The sequence below is a fragment of the Aedes albopictus genome, unplaced genomic scaffold (assembly GCF_035046485.1).
Source record: "Aedes albopictus strain Foshan unplaced genomic scaffold, AalbF5 HiC_scaffold_67, whole genome shotgun sequence".
Classification (NCBI taxonomy): domain Eukaryota; kingdom Metazoa; phylum Arthropoda; class Insecta; order Diptera; family Culicidae; genus Aedes; species Aedes albopictus.
Genome location: NW_026917498.1, coordinates 23,027 through 41,063, shown reverse-complemented (window position 1 = coordinate 41,063; position 18,037 = coordinate 23,027). Strand labels below are relative to the sequence as shown.

The 18,037-nt window shown below is 38.6% G+C and overlaps 1 protein-coding gene across 1 annotated transcript; it reads right to left on the bottom strand.

Annotated features, from left to right (window-relative positions):
- Positions 1-2,317: 2,317 nt before the first annotated feature.
- On the bottom strand, positions 2,318-17,049 carry LOC134284741 (protein lethal(2)essential for life-like). The gene is made up of 2 exons (XM_062843953.1): positions 17,039-17,049; positions 2,318-2,735 (listed from the first exon to the last, which is right to left on the bottom strand). The coding sequence occupies exons 1-2, from the start codon at positions 17,047-17,049 to the stop codon at positions 2,318-2,320; spliced, it is 429 nt and encodes a 142-aa protein (XP_062699937.1).
- Between the last annotated feature and the right edge of the window lie 988 nt (positions 17,050-18,037).

Sequence of the window (18,037 nt, the reverse complement as noted above, 5' to 3'; positions counted from 1 at the left end):
CCATGATTTTTTTTATCTATTAACGACATTTTTAGCCCTAGGCTAGTTCATCTCGGGACCCACGCTTTACTTCCCTTACGAAGGAAGAACTCACATTTTGCGAGTTTGTCGGGAGTGGGATTCGATCCCGGGTCCTCGGCGTGATAGTCAAGTATTCTAACCATCACACCAGGTGCGCTCCATGAACTTTTTCTAGGATTCCTCCAGGAGTTTCGTCACCGGTTCGTTCCATAGTTATTTCTAGAATTCCTTCATTATTTCCTTCCAAGACTTCAGTAGATGTTTCTTCTGGGAACCATCCAGTAATTTTATTCAGAATTCCTCCAGAAATTCCTTTCGCATTTTCTGCAGGAGTTTTTTTTTCGAGATTGATTCAAGCATTTCTTCAGGATTAGTCCAGGAGTTCCACCTAAGATTCCTCAGTCCCAACAATACCTCCACGGATTCCTTCCGCAACTCCATCTGGGCTTCCTTCACGAACTCCTACCGAAATCCCTTTAATAACTGCTTCCGGCTTTGCTTCAGGAGTTCCTTATGGAATTTTTGCAGATCCTTATGCAATTCCCCCAGGAGTTCATTTTAAACTTCTCGCAGATCTTCCCAATGGGAATCCTCCCGGAAATTAATATGAAACCCATCAAGAAGATCCATATGAAATTCCAGCAGGAGTTCTTCTGAAGGAATTCTTCCAAAAGATCCTTCTGAGTTTCCTCCAATAATTTCTTCAGGGGTAACATTTACCTTGTGGGAATCCCAGTAAAAAAACTGCCGAAGACATTCCAAAATGAACTGGAAAAATCTTAGAAAATACGCCAAAAGAAATCCTTGTAACTTCTAGATGAATCTCAGAAGGAACTCCCAGAGTAATCTCAGAACGAATTCCTGGAGGAATATCGGAATAAATACCTGGAGGAATCCGGGAAACCCTGGAGGAATCCCGGAAAGAATAAATAGGTGAATTCCGGTAGGAATCCTACGAGGAGTTGCTGGAGATATCCCGGAAAGCACTAATGAAAAAATACCAGATGGAACTTCTTTAGGCATCTCTTAAATAAAAACTGGAAAGGATCCCAAAGGAAGGATTCCTTTCGTGGAATCCTGAATAAACTCCTGGAAGAATTTCCTTGAGGAATGCCTGAAAGAAACCCTGTACACACTTATTTTAGAGTCACTTGTTCGGCTGTTCTATTTTTGGTAAAAGTTCGGATTACCGAAGTTCAGCACAGTTTTACCGAAGTTCAGCTAGTTTTTACCGAACGTTTGGTACACATTACTGATTCTTCAGTAGAGTTTACCGAACGTTCGATAACCGAACTTCGGTAATGTGGTGCTGAACATTCGGTAATCTGAACTTTTACCGAAAATAGAACAGCTGAATACGGTACTTTATTTTAAGTGTGTAGGTATCCTGGAATGCAATTTTGGAAAAGCAAGTATTTCTAGGGTAACCTCAGATGAAATTCCTAGAGGAATTTTGGAAGAAGCTCCCAGAGGAATCTCGAAACTCTTGGGGAAGGCAGTTTCTGGAGAACTTCTGGCAAGAACTCCAAGAGGAATCATAGTTGGAACCGTTTTAGGGATCTTAGAAGAATCTCCTTGAAGATTCCCAGAGGGCGTTTCTGATGGAATCCTAAATCAATTCCTGGAAGAATTTTAAGAGAAGCTCCCTCAGATACAGCAGAAGGAAATCCAGGAGGAAACCTGGATTAATTTTCTAGAGAAATCGCGGTAAAAAATCCTGATGAAACTCCGAAGGGAATTCAATCACTAACTGGATATCATTTATTCAGCTAATTACAGGTCGGACTCGATTATCCGGGGGTTCAATTAACCGGGGGCCCGATTATCCGGGGCTCGATTATCCGGCAAAAATGGCTCGATTATCCGGGGAAAAGTTTGTTTATGCTTTGTTTACAAGATTCAAGATTATAATATGTCAAAAAATGTGATAAACTTCAAATACAACACCTGAAAATTGGATTTAGCCTATTTGAAAATTGTTTTTATTTTTTCACATTTTTCAGCTAAAATTTCATTTTCAAAAAACATGGTTATAATAATACCTGACGTTAAATTTAAGCACTACAACGTCATGTATGTTAGCTTCTATATTAAACGAACAGTTTTTGATTGAAGAACATCAACAATAAAAGAAAAGAATCATGGCTCGATTATCCGGGTGATTCGATTATCCGGGATGAATTAATTTTGGAGTCACCCGGATAATCGAGTCCGACCTGTATTAACAAGTACTATGCGAACAATGTGTCCTGATCATGTGAATTGTTGCAACAGTAAAACCTCGACCACCACTCCGCTAAGATTTGTGGGCAATGCTCTCCTTCTTTACGTGATCGACACTGATTCTCTTCAGCGGTTGACCTGTCTGAACGATCGGAATCGACTTGTGGCCTTCCGCATCCGCAACTGCCCTCTTCGGAGCCGAAATCGTCAAGATGCCGTGCGACGAAATCGACGAGTTGATCTGGTTGAAATCGAGTTCCGGTGGAAGGGAGTAGCGCTGAATGAAGTACTGGGAGATGTAGGTAGCCATAATCGTCCTGCTTCTCGATGTATTCCCTTCGATGATGATGCTGTTGTCGGAGGCTTGGTCGAAGGCCTTCACCAAGTTGATTTGGAACTTGTTGACCTTGTCGGCGTGAATCGTCGATCCGAAGTCCTGACAGGCAGCGATGCTGTAATGGACGATTGTAGACGGGAACCGCCGATAATTCCTGAAAGAATTCGAGGAGAAGCTCTTTGTGAAATCTTAGCAGTAAGTAATAAATTAGCACACTTCCCAGTGCGCGCTAACTCACCTTTTGAATTTAATCACACTGCCTAAGGAAAGCCGACGAAATTCTCCTAAGTCCAAATCGTGAACAACAAGGCCACGAAACGTCAAAGACTTAGAAAAATTTATCATAGCAACCGCCGTATGCACTGCCCTATAGGGCACTGCACTGTTTTGATTTTGTATGGGATTTTGAAGTTTCGTGGCCTTGTTGTTTACAATATTTCTGTAAGAGCGAAAGAGAAGGAGAGAATTTCATGCAGCGCCCTATTGATCGTGAACCAAATCGTTGGTTGCTGTGGCAGCCCATTACCATGGAGCACCTGAATGATTTTGAACTGGCTGATGATGTTGCTCTCTTAGCTCAACAACGCTCTGATATGTAGAGTAAGCTGGATGATCTTGCCGATCGCTCTTCGGCGGCAGGTCTTTACCCTCAACGTCAACAAGATCAAAACGTTGGATGTAAACACGGTCAACCCACCAAGATCGACTAAGGTGTAGTGTGCACGGATCAAGAATGCTAGGGCTGTTTTTGCGAGTTTGAAAATGTAATGAAAATGTCGGATTAGTCAACTCACCAAAATGTGAATTTTCAAATCCAAAATGTGAAAGCTGTGCTGCTGCACACCAGTGAAACCTGGTGTGTATCATTGGTGAACATTCAAAGACTAAAATAGATACCTGCGATATATAATTCTTGCATAGCGGCTTCACAATTGGATCTCCATCGTGGGTGGCGCTCCACAGAGCCGTAGCGTGCGGTTGGCCAGGTTGGCCCCCGCCAAGGGCGCCAGCCTCAGAGGGGCGCCGAAAAGGCCTAATGCTAGATGGAAACAGGGAGTTGCTATTGTTTTCTTGAATGTTATCAAAATTTTATTATTCACGATATCTAAGATTGATCATGTATTTAACGTTCTTCCGTACTCTCAAAAAAAAAAATCTGATTTTTCTAGATTATTTTGAATATTTATAATGATGTTCCTTGTAATTTTATATATTTTTTTGCTTTTAAAAGCTGCTTGAGTTTTTTTAAACGAGCAAAACAAAATCAATAAGCTTTCTAAAGACTGGTCAAACTTTCTTTCTTTTTGTAAAAGGTTTTGAGGTTACGTCCGAGGATTTTCTTCGCATTTAATGAAATATTTTACAATGTTTACAAAAAGTGTAGACGATGCTTTTGCAGTTCATCCAATTGCTGTTTCCAGTAAATGTTTCTTTGGGCTTCAAAATCTTAAAAATCTAGCAAAAAATTTCAAGTCGTTTTCACAAAAAAAAACAACTAGTGCCTTTTTTATTCTTCCCCAATTTCAATAATCCAGAAATTCCTACATTAATTTTACAAAGTATTTTTTCAGATTTTTGTTTGGGTTCCTAAACTCAGAAAACCTTTCAAAAATATTTCAGAAGCTTTTGAAACATTCGAATAAAAAATCTTCTGGTGATTTTTCTTAACATTTCTCGAAGGAATTTAAATTCAGTAATTCTTTTAGGGGGTTTTCAGGCACTTATCTAAAAGTTTATTCAGAAATTAGTCAAAGGATTCCTCCCGATATTATACCAAGCAATTTATTGAATACCACAATTGCTTCAGAGCTCCAAAAATTTTCTTTGAAATTCTTCAAGAGATTTCTGCAAAAATATCTTCAATGATTATGTACTTTCTTCAATTGATTTTCGTACCTAATTCCTCCATGGATTCCTATGAAAAGTCCACCAGAGATTCCGTTAGAAATCCAAAGTTTCCTTCAGAAAATCATCAAGAGATTCCTTCAAAAAGGAGACATCTATCACATCGCTTAGAAACTCTTCTATTAATACGATCCGGAACTGTTCCATGCTTACTAGGGATTGTTTCCCATATAGTTCTGTTAGAATTCCGCTAGGAAACCTTTCATGTAATTTCCTTGTAAACTCCACCAGAAAAACATAAATTTGGAATTTATTCAGAAGTTTCTCTAGAGGTTTCTTTTGAAAGCCTTCTATGAAATCCTTCAGAACTTCCTCCGGAGATTACTTCATAAAACCTAGGGATTTTTTTCTAAATTCTAAAGACAGCCCTTAGGAAACCTATTTTTTTTCTCCCCCACACCAAAAAGCTCCGTAGTGAGCTCCCTGGTAGTGGACACTCTGTTCTCAGCCAACAGGCAACACAACAATTAAAATAACAGAACAACAATTATTTAAATGGCTGAGAATAATAAAAAATTTGACATCTAATAAGAGAACGAAATAACAGGGATTCCTTTAAAAATTCTTCCAATTATTTTTTTTAGAAATTCTTCCAGTGGCTCTTTACAAATTCTTACAAGCATAACATCAGGTATTTCTTCACACCCAGAAATTCCTGTAAGAGTTACTCCATGAACTCCTTTGGCAATTCTTGCTGAAATTTCTCCAGGATTTTCATCCAGTATTTCCCTAATATTTTTGCTGAAATTCCTCCAGACATTCTTCATTAGTTCAATCTAGTGCAGTAGGAATTCTTACAGAGATTTCAACAAACACTCATGTAGAAATTCAGGAATTTCTCCTGTTATTCCTCTATGACCATGGTTCTTCTAACAACTCCTGAAAATTTTCTCACAGATCTTCTAAGAAATATTTTGATTATTTTTTTTTAATTAAATTAAATAAAGAAGAAACCTTTGGTAAAGTTTTTGGAAAATTCTGGTAAAACCATTTGAGGGGATTAGAATCAAAGGGGTGTAAGTGATAAAAACCACTTTCGAGTAAATGAGGTTTACAGTTTTTTACCAATTTTTCATCTCATACAACATGTATGGAGTTTCTAAATCGACCCATTTTTTTACGATTTATTATAATTTTTCTAATCATCGTAATCTTAAAAATACTGATCTAATCTTAAAAAAGTTCCTGAAAGCTTGAAATTTGAAGAATTTTTTTGATATGCTCAGCTCAAAATCGACAAAATGGTCTCTTACACCCCTTTGATTCTGGGCCCCTCAATTAAACTAATCACCGAAAATTGATAAAACAGTTAGTTTGGGGTGTCAGAATTCCTTAAGAAAATTATGAATAATTTGTGTTATGAATCTAAAATGTCAATTCTATTTTGTTTTGTTTTTATTTTTGTGTATAAATCAATTCTAATTATTGTGCTAGTGTTAGTGAGCTTTATGAAATGCAAAATGTGTTTGTATACTTATACTTGTATAAGAGAAATTAATCTACATAGGGGAAATTACCTATTCTCGGCCGTTTTGTTCTTTTCGTCTTAGGGGGTTTTCTAAAACCTATTGAACTCAGAGTTGGTCTCAAATCCTTCTTAACTAAGCGGAATTATATGGCCAAGTTTCAGGTAATTTGGCTGACAAAAACCCCCCATGACGAAGAGAACAAACCTGCCGATAATACCCATTGTCACCCTATATAAAAATGAGTAAAAGTTCCTTTGAGGCCACAAAACAAGAACGGATGAACCGATCAACATGACTCTTGAACGGTTCGGTTCGTATTCATGGTGGCTGTGTTTATATGTGCAAAACGTTACGAAAATCAACTGCAAAAGTAAGAAAATTGCTAAAGTACTGATTTTGCATGAGCTGGGAAGGAAATAAACACGATCGAAATGAAACCAATCTAGAGTGCGGTGCTATTTTGAGTTCAACAGTTGTCAAACCACTGCAAGACGGCAAGACAAAGTTTGCCGGGACAGCTAGTTTCGGATAATTTTTGGGTGACTCCCAATAAAATTCCTAGTATAAGAAAATAAAAACAAAATCGAAGGAAATTTGTTCTTCAAAACACCAAAATATAACTTTTTTGAAAAAAAAAAGAATAACGAAAAACTTGAGCAAATAAACAATGTTTAATTGTCGTGGGGCGCCAACCTGGATGCTTGCCAAGGGCGCCATGAGACCACGCTACGGCTCTGGCGCTCCATCGTCGATGTCATCAAAAGCCGATAGCGACAGAAATTCGAGAGCGAAAGTAGAGGTGGGTTGGCCACACTCTACTCTGCGGTGAGAACGTAATCGACTAGTAAGTGTTTGATTGGAACCCAGCAGGACATCGCAGCAGAGGCAGACTAATCGCGGCGTAGCTTCAACAAAGAAATTAATGAAGTCCTTAAGGACAAACGTCTTGAAATCCCGCTTCAACAGTGCATTAAAACTTCAGACGCACAAATCTCAAGAAGCAAGCTTCAAACAGCAGTGCATTTCATTATTCTGTTCTTGCTCACTTGTAATAAGCTTAAAATGAGAAGATCAGGTACACTGGTGTTGTTTACGAAGATATTTGTGCGCTCGAAATCGTGAGTAGGGTCAAAAGTCGGTCATTTTGGGATTCTAACAAGACTGTCCTTAACCTTTGACCTGACCATAGGTCAAGGCGATGTCGGGTAATCGCCCATGATAGGGATCTTTCAATTCGGACCTCTACACCACCATTGCACCACAGACAAACATACGTAACACTCTGATAATCCGCATCGTACACTGATTAAACGGTCATTTTAAAAATTTGATAGCTGGCCAACTAACCACCCGTGGCGCTCGCATTGTTTTTGCTCGAGTTTGACGTTTGCCCACTATCGCCACCTAGTTGATGGTCGGCCAAACTCAGTCCTTTCAGCATTGGGCGAATATGTTTCCGTGACTTTGATTTGATTTAAAAAAAATTCGAAGTGTTACGTCTGTTTGTCTGTGATTATTGGTGCTCAGGACTGAAAGTAAGTAAGTAATCGAATGGACTACGTCAACAGGGTCGGTTTTGTAGGACACAGCTTTTCGATTCCTTTTAAATTGAGTGCGTCCCCGTGTTTCGCATTTCGATTAAAATTTGTTGATGATTTGGATCCTCTTATGCCGATCTTCTCTTTTCTCTTGTCTTTCGAAGTTCGACTCCTATTTGCTATACAGTCGAACCTCCATGAGTCGATGTTCCTTGACTCGATATCGACTCATGGAGGTAATTTTTTCCATACTGAAAAATAATTTCTGGGTTACTATGATGGTACCATCAAAATGCCTCCAAAAGGATTTCTGTTCCACTACTCGATATTTCCATGAGTCGATGGTCCCTTCAATATCGACTCATGGAGGTTTTACTGTATTCCAATACACGTCATGCCGAAATCTCTTCGTTTCTCTCCTATTTGAAATTAGAAAGCAACAACCTGTCAAATTTGATAGGTGTCCTGCTGTATTCTTATTTTCTTTAGGAGCGAAAGAGATATATTATCGCCATGAGGTGGCCAATTTGTGCTATATGGATATTGACCTTCAAACGCAAAGCTAAATTGCGCAGGTGGCGCTTTTCTAAAACAGTAAATTACCAACCCTAGACTGAATTACTAATGCTACAAATGGAAGAAAAGTGAAATTATTGCAGAATCTCCTAACTTTCATGCAATGTATTGACCAGAAATATGTTATTTTTGCTTCCAAAGTTGAAAATTTTGCGTTACTTAACCTCACATTTGATCGCCAATTCACTCGAGCTACAGCGATGATGACTCCACTGTCTCTCCTCTGTTTGTAAGTATATCGTGTTTAACAACGCGAGAGATGATGTGATTCACAGCCTTGTTCACATCCCTGTTCGCCCGACCCGATAACAATCTTACACGGGGTGACGCAAGGGCGTAGCCAGCTTTTCGGCCAGAGGGGGGCGAGCACCCTTAACCTTAGTAAGGTCTTGGGGTCTTTTTTGACCTTTTCCGAATTTCAATTCGCTATAGCTTTTGTTTCGAAAGGCCTAGCAATCTGAAATTTTCAGACAATTATTTTTTTGTGGAAAACTATCATTTCTATTCATCCAAAACATTGGACGACCCCTAGGGGAGCTCCCATAAAAAAAGTTACAAATAAGACCCTGGGGTCATTTTTGACCCCAAACTTTGAACGGCTCTCAAAAATCAGAGGCTGGGCCGATTTTGATTTTCTTTGGCCCAAATGAAAGCCACACATGTCTAGTTTTCAAAACCCCCGGAGAGTTCCGGATTTGGTCACTGTGGCCACCGGGAGCCTGCTTCAACTGAAAAATGCCGCTTTAGAGACCCTAACTTTGACAAGCTATAACTTTGCAACCGAACAAGTTATCAGGACCGTTCAAGAATCGTTGGAAAGGTATTCACGTGGACTTTGATTAAAGACATTAATATTGACTAATTCTTAAGAACCGGTTCCGGAAATCCGGAACATCCGGAAAGTAATGTTTTTCACGATAATGTGCAAGAAAGCACATTCATATTATTTACAGGATAGAAGTTTTTGCATCAAACTTCTTTAGGCCATAATACAATCTGTCGAGAACTATTTCTGTATGTTTCTGGTTATGTCCCGTCCTTCTGGAACCGGTTCCAGGGATCCCACAAGATGGCCAACGAGTTGACTGTAACGAAATTGAACGGTTTTCCGCGCTAAACACATCTGCGTTAGTTAAGTCATGATGAAATCTCAATCATTTTACATGCTCCATATTGTTGTGATATGTAAAAATATTGTTGGACATTGTGGTCTTATGTGGCCACCGGAGTGACCACCGGAGAAACCCGTACTGAGGGACTTCCATGTTTTTGCAACAAAGATAGGCATTCGACGGCTCTAACTTCATGATTTTTCATAGCCATGTGGCTTCTGGCATTGAAAAGAAGAATTAACCATTCTGGTCTGTTTTGGCCACCGGAGTGACCACCGGAGAAACCCGTATTGAGGGACTTCCATGTTTTTGCAACAAAGGTAGGCATTCGACGGCTCTAACTTCATGATTTTTCATGGCCATGTGGCTTCTGGCATTGAAAAGAAGAATTGACCACAATAGTTTGTTTTGGCCACCGGAGAAACCCGTATTGAGGGAGTTTCATGTTTTTGCAACAAAGGTAGGCATTCGACGGCTCTAACTTCATGATTTTTCATAGCCATGTGGATTCTGGCATTAAATAGGGCAGTGCATGAAATTATCTCCTTCTCTTTCACTCTTACAGAAATTTTGTAAACAACAAGGCCACGAAACTTCAAAATCCCATACAAAATCAAAACAGTGCAGTGCCCTATAGAAGAATTGACCATTCTGGTCTGTTTTGGCCACCGGAGTGACCACCGGAGTGACCACCGGAGAAATCCGTATTGAGGGAGTTTCATGTTTTTGCAACAAAGGTAGGCATTCGACGGCTCTAACTTCATGATTTTTCATGGCCATGTGGCTTCTGGCATTGAAAAGAAGAATTGACCACAATAGTCTGTTTTGGCCACCAGAGTGACCACCGGAGAAATCCGTATTGAGGGACTTCCATGTTTTTGCAACAAAGATAGGCATTCGACGGCTCTAACTTCATGTTTTTCATGGCCATGTGGCTTCTGGCATTAAATAGAAGAATTGACCATTCTGGTCTGTTTTGGCTACCGGAGTGACCACCGGAGAAATCCGTATTGAGGGAGTTTCATGTTTTTGCAACAAAGATAGGCATTCGACGGCTCTAACTTCATGATTTTTCATGGCCATGTAGGTTCTGGCATTGAAAAGAAGAATTGACCACAATAGTTTGTTTTGGCCACCGGAGTGACCACCGGAGAAACCCGTATTGAGGGAGTTTCATGTTTTTGCAACAAAGGTAGGCATTCGACGGCTCTAACTTCATGATTTTTCATGGCCATGTGGCTTCTGGCATTGAAAAGAAGAATTGACCACAATAGTCTGTTTTGGCCACCGGAGTGACCACCGGAAAAAATCGCATTGAGGGACTTCCATGCAGTGTCTTAATTTGTCAAATTACAGTCATCCTTATCGACGCCCAGTGGCTCCTGCGTCGTAGATTTGTTTTTGTTTTGATTATCGTATCGACAACCCGTGTGCCACTCTCTGAAGTTCAAGCGATGAAAAATTCTTTACCTCGCGGTCTGCTGAATTTCAACCACCCACTGATATTCAAAGTCATTCTCGGCGTCATGTTGGTGGGAGACCGCATTCGTTTATTTGTGTTCGTTTTCGCACTGAGTGAACTTCATTAGGCTGAATTTTTTAGGCACTGCTTCCATGTTTTTGCAACAAAGATGGGCATTCGACGGCTATAACTTCACGATTGTGTACTATGTATTTTGACTATTCTGGTCTGCTTTGGCCATCGGAGTGACCACCTGGAGAAACACATACTAGGGAACTCCTATGTTTATTTTTAAACGTTCATATTATCTAGATTTATCACCAGAAGCAGTCTTTCGACGGCTCAATTTTCATGCTTCGATACGCGACATATTATCTTTATGCTCAGTTGTTATTCTTATTGTTCAACAAGGTTATTCTGTAGTAGAGGCAATTCATGTTAAAATATACTGCGATGCTTGTAGTCTGATACTGCACTGTCAATGGTAATATAGTTAGTTCAAGAATTGAGGATAGTTTTACTTCGGTTCACAAACAAACCTTTCATCGTATATTTTGGTTAACACCACTTAACGTTTTGGTCGTCTATGCTCACTGTTCTTGAAAATCACATCGTTTCTTTTCATTATCTTTTTAGATATGTCCACATTATTTGTTAGTACTTGATATGCTTTCTCCTTTCTTGCTGGCTCTATTTTCTTATACTTCCGTGAAGTCAGCTTTTTCAGAATGAAAAGTGGTCTTAGTTGGTAGGAGAAGGGCTTTCTTGAGGAAGACAAACAATGTTTCACTAGAATTAGGGAATAATCAAGTTCTGCAATCGAGGAATTCAGTCACAAATATTTTCCATTTAGTGAGTTTTATGAACATTTCGCAATTCTTTAATTTTTTTTAATTAAATTAATTCGTCTAGTAGTTTCAACTGGCATACTCTTAAAAGTTCCACGGAGGATTCCTTCCGAGTCCGACTGACATCAAGGTATACAATAAATAAAATGTGCATGCTGCCCAGGGGCAGAATTTCAAACCAAGTATCTCATCAATGAAGAATACAGTCTCTCCAAGATTGCAGAATTCTGAGCTATGAGATTTTTAAAATTTGCGTGTTTACTGGTGCCACGTAGAGGCAGAATTCGGGCACAAGTGTCCCATTTTGTGCAAGTCTATGTCATACTGATTAACTTTGCCGAAGACACCATCTTCCTAAGTTATTAGGATTTTCAGCTATACAATTTCTAAAATTTGCAAGTTCACTAGCGCCACCTAATGGCAGAATTGAGAAACGAGGTTTCCCTTTTATGTAAGTCTATGTCATACTGGTCAATTTTGCAGAAGACACCAACTTTCTTAGTTATCGGGGGGAGCGACACTAGTTTTGCTGAGCCGAAAAACTTCAAAAAAAGTCGAAAAAAAAAACCGGTAAAGGCCGCCTAGTGACAGAATTTTAAAACAAGTGTTTATTTTTATGTAAGTTTATGTCATACTGATCAACTTTGCCGAAGACACCAACTTTCTAAGTTATCAGGATTCTGGGCCCATATAGCCGAGACGGTAAACGCACGGGTATTCAGCATGACCATGCTGAGGGTGACGGGTTCGATTTCCGGTCGGTGCAGGATCTTTTCGTAAAGGAAATTTCCTTGACTTCCTTGGGCATAGAGTATTTTCGTGCCTGCCACACGATATACACATGCAAAATGGTCATTGGCAGAGGAAGCTCTCAGTTAATAACTGTGGAAGTGCTCATAGAACACTAAGCTGAGAAGCAGGCTTTGTCCCAATGAGGACGTTACGCCAAGAAGAAGAAGAAGAAGGATTCTGAGCTATGAGATTTCTAAAATTTGCATGGTCACTAGCTTCGCCTAGTGGCAGAATTGCGAAACAAGTGTTTATTGTTATGAAAGTTTATGTCATACTGATTAACTTTTCCAAAGACACCAACTTAATAAGTTATCGGGGGGAGCGACACTAGTTTTGCCAAGCCGAAAAACTCCAAAAATGTCGGAAAAAGACGAAAAACCGGTGTTCGGTTCCGAACGATGTTTTTTTTGTCTTGTTTTCATTTGTGTTTCCCTAAAATCATACTTGTTAATTGTTGTCCATTTTACCCCACTATTTCCACTTCATTTTACCCCATTGCCCCCTTGCATTGTTAACCTTAATTATAAGTATAGTTAAATTCCAAAACCTTTCCCCAATTAGCAATAAGAAAGATAATTGTAGTTCTAGAAAGCTCCTTCCATTAGCCCTTTCATTTTTTTGTAATCGATGAATTAATGGGCGGAGCCTAATTCCCAGAAAACCAACCACACAACAACACACATTGGTGTATAAAAAGAAGCTACTTGGCGCGCAGAGCATCAGTTTTATTGTAACCACCGAACGATTAACATCGTGAATAAAGTTGAATGCATAGAAGAGACCGGATTTTTCTTTTCGGAGACCATCGCCTGAATCCCGATTCCACTACCAAGGCTGCCATCCGCTGCTGCTGTTGATACCGCTGCCGCTGAAATACAGTCCACCCGTTCCGTTGCTCATCCGAGCGATACCCGGCAAGGCAACCCGAGCAGAAAATAATAACAAATGAATAACATATCGAGGTATTTTATCTAAATACTAACATACCTTGATATGCTCTTCATTAGGTGGTAATAAGAGGCAAAATAACAAAAACGAATACCAAAATTTTGTATGAATAACACCTAAAAAATAACAAGTCTTGTTATTTAAATAATGAATGCATACCTAAAACTTCAAACACATTGCCAAGTACTGCATTTGTTATCCAAAAGGTATTGAATAACAAAGTAATAACAATTTTTACTATTGAATAGTAGAATTTATCGATTGCTAAATTTGTTATCGAGCAGGTATTAAAGAACAGAAGAATAACAGCTATTATTATTATGTGGTACATTTTTTGATACTTTCGTCTGTTATCGAGCAGGTATTCAATAACAAAGAAATAACAACTATTGCTGGTAAATATTGCATTTATCGATAGCTCAATTTGTTATTAGGCTGAAAGATTCGTTATTGACATAATCGTCATCATCAGAAATTTGAAAGCAATTTTCTCACTCAAACCTGAAATATCCGCAGTAAAAATGTATTCACTGTGTTGCGGGTAGAGAATGGAGTACAGTGAATACATTTTCAATGCAAACATTTAAGTTTTGAGCGCGAAAACTGCATTTGAATTTTCAATGATGACGATTTTGTCAATGACGAATCCTTCAACCTTGAGCTATTGCTATTGACACATTCTACCGTGACGTTACAACGGACATTTATACAACAGAATTTAAGACTCACCAATCAAATGTTGACCCTCGTTGCTTTTCAACTTTAGTGATCGTAGGCGAGCTCTCATAGGCCGGAACGCTTGTTGGATCCGGATTCTTCTGCTAATCCAAAGATGTTCTGCTTTGCTCTCGATTATCTGTCTGCTGTAACGTTACAGTAACGTCGACCAGCACTTCTGAACAGATCTTCAAACTATTAATGGTTCTCCAATTTGCAATAATTCCAACACCAACGATGTCATCAAATCGGGACCGTAACCAAGCTCTCACCGACCCAAAAAATTCTTGACTCCGGACTCCAGATGTTCTGTTTTGTTGCTGATTATCTGTCTGCTGTAACGTTACAGTAACGTCGACCAGCACTTCTGAACAGATCCGCCAACGACGTTATAATGTTGCTTCATGTTGTAATAATGTCACTACAAAAATTTCCTCGGTTTCCATGGAAAACACGACTCACAGGCTGCTGTTTGACAAAGAAAATAACTTTTTATTATATGAAGACTTACAAAGAAATGAGAACAAATAAATGCTACTTATTTTTATTTTTATTTTATATTTTGCTTTATGGTAGGCACCGAAATGTTAAAGTTAAAAAAGCAAGATATGTATTATAAACTATGATGTCTTTTAAAGTGGCAGTTGTAGAATGTAGGTAACACATGGAGAAGAAAGATTTTGCATTTTAAACTGCCATTTGCATCATTGAAATGTTTTTAGAAAATATTGCAACAAAGCAAATGAAATTTTAAATTTCGTAATCTTTTTCCTGTTACTCATATTGTACAGCTGCGACAACTATCTTTCTTATATGTGATAAAATCAATTCACCTGTCAAAAAAATAATATGAAACACTTACGTACCAATTAGGTTAATTTAGCCAAAACCGAACGAAACTACACTTAGGGTCTGTTCCAATTGACGAATTAAAATTATTTTTTGCTTAAATTTGACAGTTTGACACTCAAACTGACAGTTCTCCTAAGACAATAATTATCGAACTGTCAAGTGTAAGTCAAAATTAATGTTAATTCTCCAATTGGAACAAACCCTTAGTAGCTGAATATCTACATTTGCATGAAGTAATATATAGATGACCCACAATGAATAATGATGCTGTGTACCATTTGATAGTTCTGTTATTATTTCCCATCGAAAAGTTTGAAAAAGTCGTCATTCACATAATCTTCATCATTAAATAATCAAAAGCAGTTTTCTCGTTCTAAACTGAAAATTTCTCAGTGAAAGTGTATTCATTTTTATTGCGGGTGGGGAATGGAGTACAGTGTACAGGTTTTGCACGAGAAAACTCTCTATTGAGTAGGAGTCGCGAGTTCAAGTCTCACCGAGAGGACGAGTAACTTTTTCGCAAATTCCACTCCAATTTGTCTATTCCTCACTCACGCCAGTATTTATAAAATCTAGCTTTCGGAATTAAGTAAATCTTCCACTCGGCTGGTTAAGCCGCAAAAATCGATAATTAATTATTTAATTATATTGTGATTATATTTATTCCTCTCGGAATTCACAGAAGAATTTCAGCAAGTCGCAAGTTCCTGGAAGAATTCATTGAGAAATTTCCAAGAAAAATCGTGTTCCCTGGTGGAAAAATCCCGCAGGCATCCCTGGAGAAAATCTTGATATAACCCGTAGAGGGATTTCAAAAGAAAACTTAAAAAGAATTGCCGAGAAACTCCTAGGAAAATTCCCAAAGAAAACCCTGCAAGAATATTCGAAGGATTGTCTGAAAATGTTTACTGAAAGTAGTGAAAAAAAATTTGAAGCAATTCCCAGAGGGAGCTACAATACAAATATATGAATTGCTAGATAGAATTACGTGGTTATAGATTCGTTGAGCATTTATGCAGGAATTACTTTCAATTCTACCAAAAATCCGGATGAAATTCATAAAGTTTTGGAAGCATGTCTCAAAGATAAGACAATTTCTCAAATAAATTTTAAAAAATCCTCAAACATCCCAGCTATCCCCGAACAATTTTGATTTATACATAAACTTACAAAGAAACAATCAGTTTACACAAACAAATAATACAGGGGTTGTTTACACAAACAAATAATACAGCAATGTTTAGTCGACCCCCTAAGCCATCGAAATTTACTACTGCGGCTTTTTAGCAATGTTTCCTCAATAGATTGTTCCAAAGTGAAATTTTATAACAAGTATCATGTCCTCTGTTTATGTTAAGACCGTTGTTATTTACAAATTCTAGATTGAGTTTAAATAAGGGCGAAAGTAACATGAGAGAGTTCTCTTCATCGACTCTCTCTTCTGCAAATTAAAGTGACAAGATGCAAATTTAAAATCTTGGCACCCCTCATTTGATTTCAATGTTATCTGCCTCACCGCTGACGGTACTTATAGTGGACACTCCTAGAGTGTGCCCTTTTGAGTGTTTACATTCATTAGATAGTTAACCTATTTTTGTGGCCACTGGCCAATTCGTTTGCCAGGAACGTTGTGTAGCAATGCAATTGATGTTCCACCGGTGGAAGTCGCCAGGAATCAGATGATTTGAGCATTGATATTTGGGATTTTCTGTAGGGGGTCCACTATAGGCGCAGTGTTCCTCACTTGCACCCAACACCTAACAAAGTTTCCAGATTTTCCGTAATTTCTCAATTTGCTTTCATCATTACATATTGTTTAACAAAACCATCAATTCTTACCTTAAATACTTTTCAGCATCCAATATGTTTCCTACCAAAAACGACCCAAAAGCATTCTCAACATTTCCAATTTAACAGTTGTCAAATGGGCATGTGCGGAAAACCTGGTTAACTCCTGTAAGCACACTAAGGCAACAGCTTCCGACCACATGACCAATATTATTTCCATCAGAACTGCTTTCAGACGGTGAATAGAGTACGGTAGTGTTCCAGATTGGGTTCTCCAACACATTCATCAACCGTGCTAGGAGCAGCACCTAGCTTTTGTGCAATTTATGTGTGGCTAACATCATCTGGAGCAAGTAAAACCTGTTATTGTTTTAGACGTCCGGAGCCACAGTGCTACTTGAAGAACGCCCCCGCTTTAACACATGGAAGTTCAATGCGATCCGTACTTACCAGAAACACATTTTTCGTCTGAGGAAACTCCGGACTGCTGCTGTCATCATCAGGAGACGGCCTCTCCATGTTAGTGCGACCTAGTGCGACGATTCTGACGAAGGCCCAACAGTGCCACGGCGCATCCGATTAGCGCCTCAAAACAGGAAGCTTCACCACTGTTTTCTCCTCTACAAAAACCACACACAACCGGTTCAACAATTATTTAATTATAAAACACTCAACACAACAAGTAAAAGCACGAACAATATTCACTGAACTCGAATTGAAAATGTTTTGACGGGTTTCGCGAATTTCACGCAGAGCGCGATGACGACGAAAACAAACATCTGTCAAAAATTTGCATAGTGCACTCTCGTTCAAATTTACTCAAAAGTGAGTAAAGTACACACTTTTTCAAAATTTATCAAAAGTAAGTAACAAAAATAATTTCCAAAGTGAGTGTACTTAGGGTTTATTCGCATATTACGTAACGCAAAATTTCCCAATTTTAGATTTCCTCCTTCCCCACGTAACAACTTTTACATGGAAAGTTTTGAATTTTTAGCGTTATGTAATATGTTTTATTATTATAATATAAGAATAATTCTTTATTCTTAATATAAGAATAATTCTTAATTCAATTGAAATTTTGCGTGGTGAGAAGGAGGTGAGGTGAGGGGGTTAAACAGAGTGTAACGATCTCTACAAAATTTTCTTAGATCTCAAGCAAAAAAGTGTGACTGGGAAAGGAGGGTTGAAAAATTGACACTTTGTGCGAGTTAATTTATAGACGTTTTTAATTAGTTCAAATAGCTTCAAATATATTGTGGTTCGCAAAACACTCACTCACGGCACCCGCATCGCGGTTTGACGTTTATTCTTCCACCATTTACTGAGTGATTTACAAAACACAGAACAATTAGCATTTGCCGATTGTGGTAATTTGTTTCAAGGCGCATTTGGGGGGAGGGAGTCTGGCCAAAGTCTACTTTCCATGTAAATTTCAAAACATTTGTA